Below are 18,614 nucleotides of genomic sequence, written 5' to 3'. Positions count from 1 at the left end.
TGAGCTCATCTTAATTGATTACATCTGCAGCTATTTCCAAATAAGCTCACACTCTGAGGTCCTGGGGATTAGGACTTCCACATCTCTTTGTGGAACATGATTCATTGTGTAACAGATGGAGTAAGGAGGAGCCTAGAGGGAGAGGAGGAGGCCTGAGATCAAGTTTCCAAGCCAGGCATCCAGCTTGTTAACGTCCTGCCTCTTCTCCCTGGTGCAGAACCCGGTGGTTGTGGGTCACTACCTCAACACCCAGCTGATGGAGACAAAGGACCATCGGCGATACCGGTCCCTGTTCATGGGTGGATCCAAGCACTACCTCTCGGACCCAGTCCAGGACAGGCTCATGCAGTGAGTGCCACTGGAGCTCCAGCAGAGGGGCAAGGGCACAGAGGGGCTTACTCTGGGCTGGGCTGGGGGCTCCAGCATCTTGTGCTTGGTTCCCATGGGAGCACAGCTGCCGCCCCTAGTGCCAGACAAACAGCTGTGGTAGTGGAAAGAGTTCAGATCCTGGCTCTGATGCTTACTGGCTGTGTGAGGTGGGGCACATCGCTTAACCGCTCTGAGCCTCACTTCCCTCAGCTGTCAATGAGCAGGGGACGGTGGAGACCCAAATGGAATATTCTGTCTAAAGTTGGTGGTAAGGAGAAAAGGAACTCCATCGAGGCTAACTCCTCCACCCACAACCCACACAGTCTAGGATTGCCTTGCATGGCATCACCACATGGAATCTGCTTCTTGGTGTTGAAAACGGGGCTGGTAAAACTCACCTCAGGAAGTTGTTGTGAAACCTAAAGGAAAAAGTGCATGGAATACTGTGGCTAACTGTAAAACAGCTTGCAAATGTTAGCTGCCGCTGCCGCCATGTCTTATTGACCTAAGATACCATCAATTGCCGTATAATCTCAACTTCAGAAATGTTAAAATATGAATAAACATGCACTTTAGAACTGGAAATTCTGTCATTCTGTCATCGGAAATTCTGGTGAGAGCATGAGGACCAGATTCTGGGGGACCAGATCTAAATATTTAAAAACAGCTTTTAGGGCTTCCCTGGTGGCACAGTGGTTGAGAGTCCGCCTGCCGATGGAGGGGACACGGGTTCGTGTCCCGGTCCGGGAAGATCCCACATGCCGCGGAGCGACTGGGCCCGTGAGCCATGGCCGCTGAGCCTGCGCGTCCGGAGCCTGTGCTCCGCAACGGGAGAGGCCACAGCAGTGAGAGGTTAAAAAAAAAAAAAAACAACAACCCAGCTTTTAAATATTTTTATCAAAGTGGACCTGTGTCTTCTTTTTTTTTTTTTTTGCGGTATGCGGGCCTCTCACTGCTGTGGCCTACTCCCGTTGCGGAGCACAGGCTCCGGACGCGCAGGCTCAGCGGCCATGGCTCACGGGCCCAGTCGCTCCGCGGCATGTGGGATCTTCCCGGACCGGGACACGAACCCGTGTCCCCTCCATCGGCAGGCGGACTCTCAACCACTGCGCCACCAGGGAAGCCCATGTGTCTTCTTTCTTGATTGACACTCTTGTTTTGGTGGATTCCTTAGAAAGGGTAATGGAAGGTGCCATTTTTGATAGACTACATGCCTGAAAAAGATTCTTCTTCCTCTCTGCACAGCTGATCAGTAGTTTGGCTGGAAGTAAAATATAAGTTGGAAATAATTTTCCCTGGGAATTTTGAAGGCTTTGCTCCATTGCCTTCGACCTTTAAGCATGGTTGTTAAGAATTTTGATGCCATCTTGGTTTCCTGTCCTTTGTATGCAACCTGCACCTTCCTCTCTGGAAGCTTTTAGGATCTTCTCTCTGTCTCTCGTGTACTGAAATTTCTTGACGATGGGTCTACTGTGAGTCTTTTTTCATCCACTGCTTTGGGTACTTAATGGGTTCCTTCCTTATGGAAACTCAGGACCATCTATTCTGGGAAAATTTTTTGTGTTTTTGTCTTTAGTGATTTCCTCCCTTCTGTGTTCTATTTTTAGATGAATGGTAGACATTCTGGTTTGATGCTCTAGTTTTCTTATCTTTTTTCCCTTATTAAAAAAAATTTTTTTAAATTTTTGGCTGCGTTGGGTCTTCGTTGCTGCACGCGGGCTTTCTCTAGTTGTGGTGAGCAGGGGTTACTCTTTGCTGTGGTGCATGGGCTTCTCATTGCGATGACTTCTCTTGTTGCAGAGCACAGGCTCTAGGCATGCGGGCTTCAGTAGTTGTGGCACATGGGCTTAGTTGCTCCACAGCATGTGGGATCTTCCCGGACCAGGGCTTGAACCTGTGTTTCCTGCATTGGCAGGCGCATTCTTAACCACTGCGCCACGAGGGAAGCCCTTCCCCTTATTTCTTATTTCTTTCTTTTCTCTCCTACTTTCTCTAAATTTTGTTCCACCCTGCTATTGCCTTTTGAAAATTTGGCTCTTATGTTTTTCAGTTTCTGAGAGTACTTTTGCATTGTGGATTGCATTTCTTTTTCTTCTACTAGCCCCCAGTGCTCTGTCACGTATGCAGTGTGTTCTTTCATTTAAGGATGACAGTGAGTCTTCCTTCAGTTTCCTTTTGCTCCCTGAATTGTCTCCACTTCTTCCCAGTTCCTTTTTCCTTTCCGTTGATCATATTTGGGAGGAAAGCATTAAGAAATGCTGTGAGTCTGGGTAGGGCTTCACTGGGAGTGATTGGATCGGGCTCTGGTCATTCCACTGGGACACCTTCAAAGTCAATGTTTCTAGGGGCTTTCTGTGGGACCATTCAGCTTCTCTAGAAAAGGATCCTGCATCCTGGGGGGCAGGGGACAGTGGTGAGTGTGGTTGCTGGTGTTTAGGGGAAGGAGGCTGGGGGTCACAGTCAGTATATGGACTTCCACCTACTCCGTCTGTGCTCACTATGGTGCCTGTCTGCCCACCTGCCACTGAGCTCCCCCAACCGTCCCCCACCCTGAGTCTCTCTCAGCACTAACCCTCCAGTCTCCTGCTGGGTGGGTGAAGCGTGTGTGTTCAGGAGTGTCCAACTTTCCCCTTGTTTTTGATTATCAGTCTTGAGCCTGCTTTGTGAGACACTGGTGCCTCCAATTCTTGGACCTCTCTGGGGTTTGCCGCAGGAGCTGGCAAGCTTCTCATTGGCTCCCCTGCTGAAGGTAGCTTGCTCTTAGGCCCTCTCAGCTCTGTTGATGCCTCCCTGCACATTGCATTTCCCCGAAATATGTTAACACCCTTGTCCCCTGATAACACTTCTCCCTTTCTTGTTTGTCTATTGAAAAACAATCCCTTTATAGTTCTTTTAGCAAATTGTAGGAAGGAATAGAGGGAAATGAGTGGATTCATCTGCCTTGTTTGACTGAAAGCCATGTGGACCACTTTTAGTGTGCAAAAGCATGTTCTTGCCTTTTCTAACCAAGGTGGTTAGCCTTCTTTTTTTTTTTGCGGTATGCGGGCCTCTCACTCTTGTGGCCTCTCCCGTTGTGGAGCACAGGCTCCAGATGCGCAGGCTCAGCGGCCATGGCTCACGGGCCCAGCCGCTCTGCGGCATGTGGGATCTTCCCGGACCGGGGCACAAACCCGTGTCCCCTGCATCGGCAGACGGACTCTCAACCACTGTGCCACCAGGGAAGCCCGGTTAGCCTTCTTTTGCAGTTGTTCAACTGGACCAGAGAGAGGAACAACTTGCCCAAGGTCACACAGCTGGTAGTGATAGAGCTGGACTAGACTCCAGTCCTTTCCTCCTAGATCAGGGCCCTTTCCACACACCAGTGCCCTTGTGAGGATTTGGGGGCGGGGTGTTGCTGGGAAGAGTGCCACGCTCTGATTCCAGCAGGACTACCTCTCCCAGCCACCCTGTCAGCAAAGCCCCATCCTACATACTATTTGCTCAGCAAAGGGCTCTAGAGAAGGAAAGGATGCCCCACCCCCACTGGACCCTCAACTTTCTCCCCCTGCACATCTGCCTTCCCCTCGGGTCCAGATGTATCCTTTCACCACTGTTAGAAACATCCAACACTCAGGCCTGTGAGTGCTACAGGATTTCCCTTGTAAACTGGCTTAGAATTCTGTGTCTACTACACAGCTGTGCGACCTAGGACATGTTACTTGGAGACAGACTTTCATCTGAAAAGTGAGAGTAAACAAAATAACCACCTTGTAGAGTCTGCTTTAAGGACTGAAGGACATAATGCATGTAAATGTGCCCTGCCCTGTGGACGATGTTTTGTAGGTATGTTGTAAGTGCTGGCTTCCTGGGCCCTTAGCCGCTGCTAGGCCTTGGCCGAATTCCGTCTTGTTAATACAAGGGTAAGTTCTTTTTTTTTTTTTAATTTTTAAATTTTATTTAATTAATTTTTTTATAGAGCAGTTTTTATTAGTCATCCATTTTATACACATTAGTGTATACATGTCAATCCCAATCTCACAATTCATCACACCACCTCCCCCCCCGCCGCTTTCCCCCCTTGGTGTCCATGCATTTGTTCTCTACATCTGTGTCTCAAGTTCTGCCCTGCAAACCAGTTCATCTGTACCATTTTTCTAAGTTCCACATATATGCGTTAATATACAATATTTGTTTTTTGCTTTCTGACTTACTTCACTCTGTATGACAGTCTCTAGATCCATCCACGTGTCAACACACAATGACCTAATTTCGTTCCTTTTTATGGCTGAGTAATATTCCATTGTATATATGTGCCACATCTTCTTTATCCATTCATCTGTCGATGGACACTTAGGTTGCTTCCATGACCTGGCTATTGTAAATAGTGCTGCAATGAACATTGGGGACAAGGGGTAAGTTCTTTACAGAGGCTGAAAATGCACATCACCCTGGAAAAGAAACTACAATGGCTTAAATCACCCTTTGTTGTCAAAGATCCAAGGAAAAGACTACTAAGATGGAGATTTGATAGAGACAGAGAGAAACAGGAGGGCATTGCACCCTGAGGGAGGGTGGGAGCTTTGAAAGAGGAGGCCAAAAACATTAAATGTGACAGTGAAATACCAAAGGTTTCTCATGAAGTCAAGAACAAAACAGGGATGCCTATATCAGTGGCATTATTCAACATTGTTCTGGAGGTTCTAGCAAATGTAGTAAGACAAGAAATAAAAATATTGGTAAGGAAGAGCAAAATCATCACAATTTATAATGGTATGTGTGTTTACCTAAAGAAATCCAAGACAGTTCATTTTATTTATTTATTTAAATTCACTCTTTTTTTAAAAAAAATAATTTATTTTTGGCTGCGTTGGGTCTTCATTGCTGCATGCGGGCTTTCTCTAGTTGTGGCGAGCAGGGGCTACTCTTCATTGCTGTGCGTGAGCTTCTCATTGCGGTGGCTTCTCTTGCTGCGGAGTACAGGCTCTAGGCGTGCAGGCTTCAGTAGTTGTAGCACGCAGGCTCAGTAGTTGTGGCATGCAGGCTTAGTTGCTCCACCGCATGTGGGATCTTCCCAGACCAGGGATCAAACCCATGTCCCCTCCATTGGCAGGCGGATTCTTTACCACTGCGCCACCAGGGAAGTCCCAAGAGTTCATTTTAAAACTGCAAAGTAAGGAAGCAAGTGCAATAAAGTGTGTAAATAGTTTCCTTTGATACTGCAGCCACAACAAATAGAAAACTTAATTGACAAAAAGAAAAAGATTCCATTCTTATGAGCTACACAATACAATGCATTGGGATAAAATTAATCAAGTATATTCAAGGCATAAATGAAGAAAAATATAAACCTTTACTAAAAGATGTTAAAGAAGGCCTGAATAACTGGAGCGAATACCAGATTCATGGATGGAAAGGCTCAATATTGGAAAAATAGTAATTCTCCCCATTGATGTACACATTTAGTGCCATTTTTAATCAAATTGTAAGGGGTTGGTAGGGGGAATTGAATACATTCATTATAAACTTTGTCTGAAAGAGTAAATACATATGAATATTAAAAAATAGGAGACTAAAAATCCCATTAACAAATGCATTGCCACGTGCATTTGACAACACACCATGGAGGACTAGGCCCCAGACTGTTGACCATGGTTACACCTGGGGGATCTTTTGCATTCTACCTTGTTTTATTTCTGAAATGTTTGAATTTTTCAAAGTAAACATATATTATTTTTATAATTAGAAAAAAACAAATAAAAAAAGGACAAGAACTCTTGAGGCAGACTACACCAATTATGGGTTCTTGTGGACCCATCTCTAGCCAAGAGTCACCCTTTGTCTTCCAGACCTGTTTTCCCATCTGTAAAAGGGAAATACTTTATACCCTACAGGACATGGCTGGGCATAATTAAGGCTTATGAATGCTACTGAATGGAAGCCAACCCTCAGGTGCCTGTGGGTGTCTGATGGTCAGGCCGCTGCATGATCCTCCCTGGGACTCAGGTTCATTGTTCATGAAGCCCCAACTCAATTGGACTCTTGGGTCAGGAGGACTTTGCCACGAGGCACAGAAGGTAAGTCATAAGTTGGGAAGAAGGATTTCCTTATATGCTCTTTCATTGATTGATTCATTTGAAAGACCTGTTCTGTGCTTGGTTCTGCCCTGAGTATTGCTGCACTGCTGACTGTTTTCAGGTGATGAGAAATGTTCTCTCATTCATTCACTGAGTTTTTTATTTCTGAGTTCATATTTTAATTTCTAAGAGTTATTTTTGTTTTCTGAATGTTCCTTTTAGTAACAACATGCTCATATTTCATGGATACAATGCTTTCTTATCCTTTGAAGATATTATTAAAACAAGTTTGCCTGACATAGTCTCCTTCTGTTTTTCTTTTTTTTCATGTGTTTGTTTTGGCCTCAATCTTCCATATCAGAGATTTTTCTCAAATATCTGGTGATCCTTGACAGTGCACTCATGTCTAATTGAAAATCCTACTAGAGACTCTGGGGCACTTGTTGACCATTGGCTCACCATAGCATGACCAAGCTGAGTGTTTTCACTGGGGGAATTTCAGTGTCAGTGTTGTTAGATCTTTTTCTCTCGGCCTTGGCTGGAGAAAGCTCTTCTGAGAGATGTAAACCTGGCTGCCAGAACGTTACGTGGGGGAGAAGAACTTAGAGATCTCAATATTTAGTGATCAAACTCCCATTTGATTCCCCGTTTTAAATAGGATACTCGTGACATCAACTCTTCCCGGTATCATCCTGTCCAGAGAACCTCTCTGTCTCCAGAGAATAAATTCTGCAATCTTCATTCATGAAGGGCATTCATCTGGCTGCAGTTAGTGGAGAGGGAAGTTGATACTACACAGACATTCAACCCATATCCTTGTTCTGGTGCACTCCCAATTCCAGAGGTACCTAGTGCTGCCAATTCCTCGGTCTTTTGGAGTGAGGGAATTCTTAGCTTTAACTTCTTCTATTTTAGGATTTAGCTTTCTTGGGTATGCTAACATAGTTACCATTCTTCCATCTGCTTTTCAACTTCCTAAATATTCTCTCTTACTGCTGCTGCTTCTATGCTTTTTGTCCTTGTGGGTATATGATTTTAAATTTGTATTCCTTTACTCCTGTTTTAGTGAGATTTCAGGAGGGATGGAGGTTAATATATGCATTCAATCCACTAAAAGTGTGGTGAAATTTCTGACTTTCAAAAGTAAAATAAAAATCTTGGAGATGTCAGATCTAAGAAGACAAATAACCTACGATCTAGATAAAAGACCATCAGACATGTTTTGGGCCTCTCTTCTGAAACATGAATGATAGAAAACACTGTTTATACAACAAGAAAAAGACTTGAGACTAGAATTCTCTATGTAGCCAAACTATCATTCATGTGCAAATAGAGATGCACAAGAATTTGGGATGTATACCAAATATACCTTTTCTGAAAATATTACTGGGGGATATACTGCAAGTGAAAAATGAATTAGCATAGGAGCTCAACAAAGGGCAAGACATAAAATGTAAGAATATATCTAGCTATGATTTACCAGATAAATGTGAACAACAGCAAAAAGTGGTAATACAAATACCAAGCAAAATAGAATTCAAGGCAAAAATATTAAATGGGACAAAAATGAGTATTTAATCATGGTAAACAATGAAATCCATGAAGAAGTTATAAAAACCATGAACCTTCACACACTCAAAATAACAGCAACAAACTCCCACAATCATAATGGGAATTCCTTTTTTTTTTTTTTTTTTTTTTTTTTTTTGCGGTACACGGGTACACTGTTGTGGCCTCTCCCGTTGTGGAGCACAGGCTCCGGATGCGCAGGCTCAGCGGCCATGGCTCACGGGCCCAGCCGCTCCGCGGCATGCAGGATCCTCCCGGACCGGGGCACGAACCCGTGTCCCCTGCATCGGCAGGCGGACTCTCAACCACTGTGCCACCAGGGAAGCCCGGGAATTCTTAATAGACCTGAGAATTTGACAGATAAGGACATGTAAATAATTATTTGGAGGATTTGAATAGGTGTGTTTTACTCCACATCATTTTCATATATTCATGGAACACTTATAAAAGTTAATCTTCTAAGAAAATTTCATTTAAAATATCTAAATTAAAAACACCCTACATAGGGCCTCCCTGGTGGCGCAGTGGTTGAGATGCAGGGGACACGGGTTCGTGCCCCGGTCTGGGAGGATCCCACATGCCGCGGAGCGGCTGGGCCCGTGAGCCACGGCCACTGAGCCTGCGCGTCCAGAGCCTGTGCTCCGCAAGCAACGGGAGAGGCCACAACGGTGAGAGGCCCGTATACAGAAAACAAACAAACAAAAAAAACACCCTACATAGAAAATTCTAGGTTACTTTTTCTAAACAGAGTACAATAAAACAAGACATTAACAATAAAAGGATAACCCTCAAAACCAAGTACTTGGAAACTAGTAAGTAGTCTTCTTAAAAGCTCTTGGGTCTAACAGAAAATTTAGTTTGAAATTACAGTCCATTTAGAAATTAATTACAATAAAAACTCTATATCAAAACCTATGTAATATTGTCAAAGCACCCATTAGAGGAAAATGCATAGCTTTAATAGCTTTTAATATTAAATATGAAAGATTGAAACCAACAGAAGCAATCATTCTATTCTAGAAGTTTAAAAAAGTCAAAATAAATTTAAAACTAAGGCAGGAGTAAAGAATTAATGAGAACAAATCGAGTCTGGAAGGATGGAGGTGCTCTCACTGGGGCCTCACAACTCCTCCATGTTGATGTGTTGTTGTCAATCCCTGCTTCGGCTGTAGGTTGCAGGCCACGACTCAGTGTGGGTGTGGATGGAAAAGTGTAGGGTCCACAGACTGCGAGGCTGCTGTAGAAAGGCAAAGAGCGATGGTCAGGGCTGTCTTCCCATCTTATACGTGAGTGCCTGCAGGGGTGGGGGAAATGGCTCAGAGGCCTGCAGCCAAACAGGCAGGGCGGAGACCAGGGCTCTGACTCAGATCCTGTACTTCAGCCTCTCCTCCTTGGCCAGGTTTGCAGAGGCCATGGGTGTGGAACACAACTTGGCCTTGAACAATTTGCTGTCTTCAGTCCAGGCGAGGGAGGGCGTGTGTGGGAGAGTTGTAAAGTCTCCTTCAGGAATGTGTAGTGGCAGCTAATCTTTCTCACCTGTCACTGCCAAGCCTCACCTGTTTCTTCCTGCCAAACCACTGGCTCTGGGCTTCCAGCGAGGCAGCCTGGGATTTGACTCCCGTGTGGAAAGGCAGCCTTTTGATTTCCATTATTTAGAGCTATACACACAGGAGGTGCTTCATAAATGTGGCTGATGGACCAATGGAGCAAGTTTTCCACCTGGTCACCTTTCTGGCTCTTACAGCCTGGTCTCTTTACTCCATCTGGCCACCCTCTGGCCGTGTGGACATGCTCACTTTGCACTCCAGCCAGGCCACGCTTTGGCCACACTGTGATCTGTTCTTGAAACACTCTTCTCCTAGTTTCTGTCTGGAAATTTCCTATTTATCCTCCACAACTCTGCTTAAATATGAAGGCTTCCCTGATTTTTCCAGACAATGCCTCTTTATTCTCAGCCTCTTGTGCATTCCCAGTTTGGAGCACTTTCCCTTTATATTGTAATTATTTATTCACATGCCTGTGGTCCCTACTAAACAGAACTTCTCTATTCTCAAACTCCAGTGTCTGGCTGGCATGTGTAGAAGGAGCTCAATGCATAGTTGTTAAAGGATGAGTCAGTGCTCCACGCAAGGAAACTTCCAGTTCGATCTGGCAGAAGCTTATTTTTCCTAAGTTTTTTCACTTGACATTTTTTTACGAAAAATTTAAACGTACACCAAAATAGAAAGGATTTTACAGTATACCCTTGTATATGCATCACTTAGATTCTACCATTCATGTTTTATTCTTCTTGTTTTATGACATAGCTTCCTGTCTGTTAATCTATTGATCACCTATCTATGATCATCCTTCTACCTATCTTAATTACCTTACAATCTGATAAATTTCAAAGTAAATGGCAGACATCAATACTTCCTCCTAAATACTTCAGTAGGCATCCTAACATTTTAGCATTTTTAACTAAGGTCACATTCCTTGTCCAGAAATCTGAAATTGAAATCATAAGTATCCATTTTTATAACAATAATAATAATAAATTCTTATATCACTAGAGTATATTTATAATATTCAAAGTGATTTTATATGTATTTACTGTATACAATAACTTTAAAAGGTAGGAATTACTCTCAATGTTTTTCAGTTGAGACAACTGAAATTTGGGGAGAGAAAGGGATTTCCTAAAGCTGCTGTTAGGCAACAGCATTCGTGCATGTAATCTTCAAAAAGTAATTGAGAACTTGCTATGTGGCAGGCACATCTTGGGACATGGCAGAAGAGAACCAGACAGACAGCAGTTCTGTCCCAGAGTGGCTCCCACCTTTCTGGGGAAGGCACTCAACCCCCGTTCTACAGTTACAGGGTAGTGAGAGAAGGATGAGGGCAGGAGGGGCCTGGGACTTTTCTATGTCCAGAATGCTCTCCCCACTCTTTTACCCACAGCGTTCTGGAGAGTGAGACCAGGAGAGAAGGCCCTTTGAACCCAGGAAGGCTAAGGCACAGATAGCCTTCACCATGGCCAGTCTTCCTGTCCTCGCCCCACCTGCTCACACCCGGTCACTCCCCTTGTACCTCCTGGGCCTCTGTGCATGCTGCTTTGGTGGGAGATTTGGAAGTTTGAACAGGAAAGGGGGACTCTTAGGAAATTCAGCACAGAATCCCCCTTCCCCAGGGTTCCAAGCTGTGTTCTTTCCACAAGTGTTCACTTCTTTCAGGGAGGAGAAAAATTGGGACAAAGGAAAGCGCATGAACAAAGGAAAGGAAGCCAAAAATCTCAGGACCTGTCCGGAAAATCCTAGATGGTTCGATTTGGATGATGTATGGAGTGTGTAAAGGGGAATCGCAGAGAATAAGGCAGGTGAGATTGGTTAGGTCAGTCCTTAGAGGCCTTGATTGTGAAGCTAAGCTGCTCAGACTTTATCTGACCTGTGAGGAGCCACAGAAGGATTTTTGTAAAAGTTAGATTTATAATAGTAAAACTTACAGCCAGTAAAATTCACCCTTTTTAGGTATATAGCTCTATGAGATTTTTTTTTCCAGTTCTGTGAGTTTTGACAAATGTATATAGTCATGTAATTAATCACCCAAACAAGCAAGATAAAGGATATTACCATCACCCCTAAAAGTTTCCTTGTGCCATTTGTAGGCCCCAGCCCCTGGCAACTACTGATGTGATTACCAGCCCTATTGTTTTGCCTTTTCCAGAATGTCATATAAATGGAATCATGCCGTATGTAGAATCTTGTTTCTTTCATCTTGCATGGTGTTCTTGAGATTCATCCATACTGTTGCTTATATTAGCAGTTTGTTCCTTTTTAATGCTGACTTGTGTTCTCTTGAATGGATATACCACAGTTTATCCACTTTCAAGGAGAGGGCCATTTGGGTTGTTTCCAGTCTGGGCAATTTTGAATAAAGCTGCTATAAGCAGTCCCATATAGGTCTTCATGTAGACATATGCTTTCGTTCTTCTTTGGGAAATATCTAGAGTAGGATTTCTAGGTCACTTGATAAATGTATGTATAACTTTATAAGAAACTGCCCAACTATTTTCTGAAAAGGTTGTATTCCCACTAACAATGTATGTGGATCTAATTGCTTTACATCCTTGTCAACATTTGGTATTATAAGGCTTTTTTTCCTTCCAAATTTAGCCATCCTAATAGGGGTATTTCCTTGTGGTTTGAATTTGCATTTCTCTAACGACAAGGTGTTGGGCATTTTTTCATGTACCTCCTCCATATCTCTTCTTTTGCACATTTTAAAAAACGGTTACTTGTTTTCTTCTATTAAGTGTTGAGAGTCCTTTATATATTCCAGGCATACATCCTTTATCAGACATGTATTGTGCAAATATTTTCTTCTGGACCCTCAAAAGGGTTTAAATGGGAAGTAACTCTTGTGTTTTAAAGACGTACTCTGTGGCATTGTTGGGTAGGGGAGTGGGATGGGGCTGGATGGAGATGAGGAGGCCGACTTAGTGTCAGGTGAGAGCTGAGGCTCTGAGCCAGGCCAGGGGCAGTGGGCTGGGGAGGACTGAAGAGCAGAAGGCACGGAGACCCACCGGATGATCATAAAGGCCTCTTTGGCCCTGTAAGCCCGCCCTCCCGCCTGCCTTCCTTTGACAGATATTTGTGGACACCACCTTTCAAGCACCTGAAACAGTCTAGGCATAGGGGAAATATCAATAAAGACATCAAAGTCCTGTCTTCATCAAGTTTACGTCTTGGTGGGAAAGACAGACAATGAACAAACACATACATGTGTGCACCGTAATGGCTGGTATATGCTGTTGGACACACAAAGCAAGGGGTTCTTATAAAATGCCACCTTCCAAATGGCTTCTGAGATGAAACCAGAGAGAGTCCTCATGGGTTTCACTCTTAGGAAAGAATCCGAGCAATGGGAGGGATGTTAGACTGTGGTCAGGGGCTCTGGGCTGGAATTCTGGTCATCAGGGTGACCTCAGGCAAGTTCCCTCCTTTTTGTGACCCTCAGTCTCCCTATTGGGATGGTCTTTTAGGTGCTAGGATTTTGTATTTGAAGTTCTTACAAACCGGTTTGGGGGCTCTGATGAGCCAAAGTAGGTGCATAGCAGAGGAATTTCCTCCTTAGAACCAGGCTGTTTTGTTGGAAAAGCTCTAGAGGTTATCAATTTTGGCCTCTCAACTAACGTAGGATCCCCTAGGAAGCACCCTGTTCATCCCCTGTGGGTGCCCCTCCAGGGATGGGGGGCTCAATCTCTTCCAAGGGACCAGTTCCATTTTCTCTTTCTCTGTCGTTTTAAAGGGAAAGAATCACACCTTTTACTAGGGGGAAGTGCCCTCCAACTGTGGATTACAATTCAGATCCTATTCCTTAAAGCCGCACATGAAGGACAGCTTGCAGTGACCGGAGGACCCAAAGGCCTGAAGACAGATCTGGGGATGGGAGGGTAGGAGTGGGAATGGGGGTTCTTGGAGAAAGGACACATGGGAATGCCTGGGAGAGGGGAGAGGTGTGGTGGGATCACTTTTCCTGGAGATGTCTACCAGGAGGTCATGATGTCTGCTGGGCCAGATATCTTTTGATACGAGAGATCAATTATCCTGAGAATCAGCTAGTGACATGAACATGGGAGCCAGACAGCAGATGGACTAAAGGGGTGGAATGTGGTTGACACTCTTGGAACCCCTTTTATTCTAAAGCCAAAGTCCTTGGATCCCTGATCAGTAAAACCCAAAGAGAGTTGGGAGAGTGGAGCATGTGTCCTAAGGTGGCTGTAGGCCCTGTCTGGGAATACTCCATCTCCATCCCAGGATGCTCCTGGAAGCTCAGCAGGGCCAAATGCCATGAGGAGGCTGCTGACCTCCAGGAATCATGCAGCCATTGGGAACAAACAGTTCCACTCCCAAAGTCAGAACTCGAGGGCACGCCAGTCTAGCCCAGAGGTGGGTCTGTGCGGGTTGGTCACAATGTCCTGAGTTTCTGCCCTCACTGTTTTTGGACAGTGAGAGATTGGGTGGGATGGCAGGAGTGTGTTGTCTTTAGAAAAGAGGAGACAGACTCACAGCCTCAGCCACAAAACTCACATAATGATAAAAAATACTTCAAACAATCTTAAGAGCATGAGTGCCTTACAGAAGTTACCTCGTCACTCATGTCAAAATGACTGTTTTGGGAGAAGTAAAACTGAATTTATTCACAGGCATGTTGTCTATTGAAAAAAAAAATACTACTGAATCCTCAAAAAGGTTGATAAGCCAAACTAGGTGCAAGTAGGTCTAATAAGTCTGCAACGTTTCAGGACATAAGATCAATATCCCCAAATCAACTATTGCTATACACTAGCAATAAACAACCAAAAATTGAAAATGCCATATATAATAGCATCAAAACTATCAAATATTTAGGTATAAATTTGACAAAAGAGGTATAAGACTTGTACAGTGAAAACTATAAAATTTCTCTCTGCTGAGAGAAATCAAAGAAGACCTAAATAAAGGGAGAGATATACCATAATCATGGATCAAAAGACTCAATGTCGTTAAGATGCCAATTCCCCCAAATTCATCTATAGATTCAATACCAATCAAAATCCTAGTAATTTTTTTTATTATTACTTTTTTTATAAGCAACTTCTTATTAGTCATCAATTTTATACCCATCAGTGTATACATGTCAATCCCAATCACCCAATTCAGCACACCACCATCCCCACCCTCCTGGCGTTATCCCCCTTCGGTGTCCATACGTTTGTTCTCTACATCTGTGTCTCAACTTCTGCCCTGCAAACTGGTTCACCTGTACCATTTTTCTAGGTTCCACGTACATGCGTTAATATACGATATTTGTTTTTCTCTTTCTGACTTACTTCACTCTGTATGACAGTCTCTAGATCCATCCACGTCTCAACAAATGACTCAATTTCGTTCCTTTTTATGGCTGAGTAATATTCCATTGTATATATGTACCACATCTTCCTTATCCATTCGTCTGTTGATGGGCATTTAGGTTGCTTCCATGACCTGGTTATTGTAAATAGTGCTGCAACGAACATTGGGGTGCATGTGTCCCTTTGAATTATGGTTTTCTCTGGGTATATGCCCAGTAGTGGGATTGCTGGATCATATGGTAATTCTATTTTTAGTTTTTTAAAGAAGCTCCATACTGTTCTCCATAGTGGCTGTATCAATTTACATTCCCACCAACAGAGCAGGAGGGTTCCCTTTTCTCCACACCCTCTCCAGCATTTGTTGTTTGTAGATTTTCTGATGATGCCCATTCTAACTGGTGTGAGGTGATACCTCATTGTAGTTTTGATTTGCATTTCTCTAATAATTAGTGATGTTGAGCAGATTTTCATGTTCTTCTTGGCCATCTGTATGTCTTCTTTGGAGAAATGTCTATTTAGGTCTTCTGCCCATTTTTGGATTGGGTTGTTTGTTTCTTTAATATTGAACTGCATGAGCTGTTTATATATTTTGGAGATTAATCCTTTGTCCGTTGACTCGTTTGCAGATACTTTCTCCCATTCTGAGGGTTGTCTTTTTGTCTTGTTTATGGTTTCCTTTGCTGTGCAAAAGCTTTTAAGTTTCATTAGGTCCCATTTGTTTACTTTTGTCTTTATTTCCATTACTCTAGGAGGTGGATCAAAAAAGATCTTGCTGTGATTTATGTCAAAGAGTGTTTTTGCTATGTTTTCCTCTAAGAGTTTTACAGTGTCCAGTCTTACATTTAGGTCTTGAATCCATTTTGAGTTTGTTTTGGTGTATGGTGTTACAGAGTGTTCTAATTTCATTCTTTTACATGTAGCTGTCCAGTTTTCCCAGCACCACTTATTTAAGAGACTGTCTCTTCTCCACTGTATATCTTTGCCTCCTTTGTCATAGATTAGTTGACCATAAGTGCATGGGTTTATCTCTGGGCTTTCTATCTTGTTCCATTGATCTATGTTTCTGCTTTTGTGCCAGTACCATATTGTCTTGATTACTATAGCTTTGTAGTATAGTCTGAAGTCAGGGAGTTTGATTCCTCCAGCTCCGTTTATTTCCCTCAAGACTGTTTTGGCTATTCGGGGTCTTTTGTGTCTCCATACAAATTTTAAGATTTTTTTGTTCTAGTTCCGTAAAAAATGCTATTGGTAATTTAATAGGGATTGCATTGAATCTGTAGATTGCTTTGGGTAGTGTAGTCATTTCCACAATATTGATTCATCCAATCCAAGAACATGGTTTATCTCTCCATCTGTTGGTATCATCTTTAATTTCTTTCATCAGTGTCTTATAGTTTTCTGCATACAGGTCTTTGTCTCCCTAGGTAGGCTTATTCCTAGGTATTTTATTCTTTTCCTTGCAATGGTAAATAGAAGTGTTTCCTTAATTTCTCTTTCAGATTTTTCATCATTAGTGTATAGGAATGCAAGAGATTTCTGTGCATTAATTTTGTATCCTGCAACTTTACCAAATTCATTGATTAGCTCTAGTAGTTTTCTGGTGGCATTTTTAGGGTTCTCTATGTAAAGTATCATGTCATCTGCAAACAGTGACAGTTTTACTTCTTCTTTTCCAATTTGTATTCCTTTTATTTCTTTTGCTTCTCTGATTGTCGTGGCTAGGACTTCCAAGACTATGTTGAATAATAGTGGTGAGAGTGGACATCCTTGTATTGTTCCTGATCTTAGAGGAAATACTTTCATTTTTTCACCATTGAGAATGATGTTTGCTGTTGGTTTGTCATATATGGCCTTTATTATGTTGAGGTAGGTTCCCTCTATGCCCAATTTCTGGAGAGTTTTTATCATAAATGTATGTTGAATTTTGTCAAAAGCTTTTCCTGCATCTATTGAGATGATCATATGGTTTTTATTCTTCAAGTTGTTAATATGGTGTATCACATTGACTGATTTGTGTATATTGAAGAATCCTTGCATCCCTGGGATAAATCCACGTTGATTATGATGTATGATCCTTTTAATGTGTTGTTGGATTATGTTTGCTAGTATTTTCTTGAGGATTTTTGCATCTATATTCATCAGTGATATTGGTCTGTAATTTTCTTTTTTTGTAGTATCTTTGTCTGGTTTTGGTATCAGGGTGATGGTGGCCTCATAGAATGAATTTGGGAGTGTTCCTTCCTCTGCAATTTTGGGGAAGAGTTTGAGAAGGATGGTTGTTAGCTCTTCTCTAAATGTTTGATAGAATTCACCTGTGAAGCCATCTGGTCCTGGACTTTTGTTTGTTGGAATATTTATTTATTTATTTTGCGGTATGCAGGCCTCTCACTGTTGTGGCCTCTCCCATTGTGGAGCACAGGCTCTGGACACGCAGGCTTAGTGGCCATGGCTCACGGGCCCAGCCGCTCTGTGGCATGTGGGATCTTCCCGTACCGGGGCATGAACCCATGTCCCCTGTATCGGCAGGCGGACTCTCAACCACTGCACCATCAGGGAAGCCCCTGTTGGAAGATTTTTAATCACAGGTTCAATTTAATTACTTTGATTGGTCTGTTCATATTTTCTATTTCTTCCTGGTTCAGTCTTGGAAGGTTATACCTTTCTAAGAATTTGTCCATTTCTTCCAGGTTGTCCATTTTATTGGCATAGAGTCACTTGTAGTAGTCTCTTAGGATGCTTTGTATTTCTGCACTGTCTGTTGTAACTTCTCCTTTTTCATTTCTAATTTTATTGATTTGAGTCCTCTCCCTCTTTTTCTTGATGAGTCTGGCTAATGGTTTATCAATTTTGTTTATCTTTTCAAAGAAACAGCTTTTAGTTTTATTTATCTTTGCTATTGTTTCCTTTGTTTCTATTTCATTTATTTCTGCTCTGATCTTTATGATTTCTTTCCTTCTACTAACTTTGGGTTTTGTTTGTTCTTCTTTCTCTAGCTCCTTTAGGTGTAAGGTTAGATTGTTTATTTGAGATATTTCTTGTTTCTTGAGGTAGGCTTGTATAGCTATAAACTTCCCTCTTAGAACTGCTTTTCCTGCATCCCATAGGTTGGATCGTTGTGTTTTCATTGTCATTTGTCTCTAGGTATTTTTTTATTTCCTCTTTGATTTCTTCAGTGATCTCTTGGTTATTTAGTAACGTATTGTTTAGCCTCCATGTGTTTGTGTTTTTTACGTTTTTTCCCCCTGTAATTCATTTCTAATGTCATAGCGTTGTGGTCAGAAAAGATGCTTGATATGATTTCAATTTTCTTAAATTTATTGAGGCTTGATTTGTGACCCAAAATGTGATCTATCCTGGTGAATGTTCCGTGTGCACTTGAGAAAAAAGTGTAATCTGCTGTTTTTGGATGGAATGTCCTATAAATATTGCTTAAATCTATGTGGTCTATTGTGTCATTTAAAGCTACTGTTTCCGTATTTATTTTCACTTTGGATGATCTGTCCATTGGTGTAAGTGAGGTGTTAATGTCCCCCACTCTTATTGTGTTACTGTCGATTTCCTCTTTTACAGCTGTTAGCAGTTGCCTTATGTATTGAGGTGATCCTATGTTGGGTGCATGTATATTTGTAATTGTTATATCTTCTTCTTGGATTGATCCCTTGATCATTATGTAGTGTCCTTCCTTGTCTCTTGTAACATTCTTTATTTTAAAGTCTATTTTATCTGATATGAGTATAGCTACTCCAGCTTTC

At 42.5% G+C, this 18,614-nt stretch overlaps 1 protein-coding gene and 1 long non-coding RNA gene across 2 annotated transcripts in view; one reads left to right on the top strand and one right to left on the bottom strand.

The window, feature by feature from the left end:
* CIMAP2 (ciliary microtubule associated protein 2) overlaps positions 1-13,907 on the top strand; it is a 28,096-nt gene extending 14,189 nt beyond the window's left edge. The window contains 2 exon segments of the mRNA XM_089911346.1: positions 218-348; positions 13,278-13,907. Coding sequence (XP_089767472.1) covers positions 218-348; positions 13,278-13,350 — 204 coding nt within the window. The 3' untranslated portion in view covers positions 13,351-13,907.
* LOC149750749 (uncharacterized) lies at positions 6,730-10,438 on the bottom strand. Its single transcript, XR_016395252.1, has 2 exons — positions 9,105-10,438; positions 6,730-8,336 (listed from the first exon to the last, which is right to left on the bottom strand). It is a non-coding gene; the product is annotated as an uncharacterized LOC149750749 (long non-coding RNA).
* Positions 13,908-18,614: the final 4,707 nt, after the last annotated feature.

This window comes from Delphinapterus leucas, chromosome 1 (assembly GCF_059928025.1).
Source record: "Delphinapterus leucas isolate spDelLeu-1000000601 "Yukka" chromosome 1, BTC_Dleu_Yukka2, whole genome shotgun sequence".
Classification (NCBI taxonomy): Eukaryota; Metazoa; Chordata; class Mammalia; order Artiodactyla; family Monodontidae; genus Delphinapterus; species Delphinapterus leucas.
The sequence above is the reverse complement of the archived record's forward strand: the minus strand, read 5'-3'. Positions and strand labels throughout refer to the sequence as shown.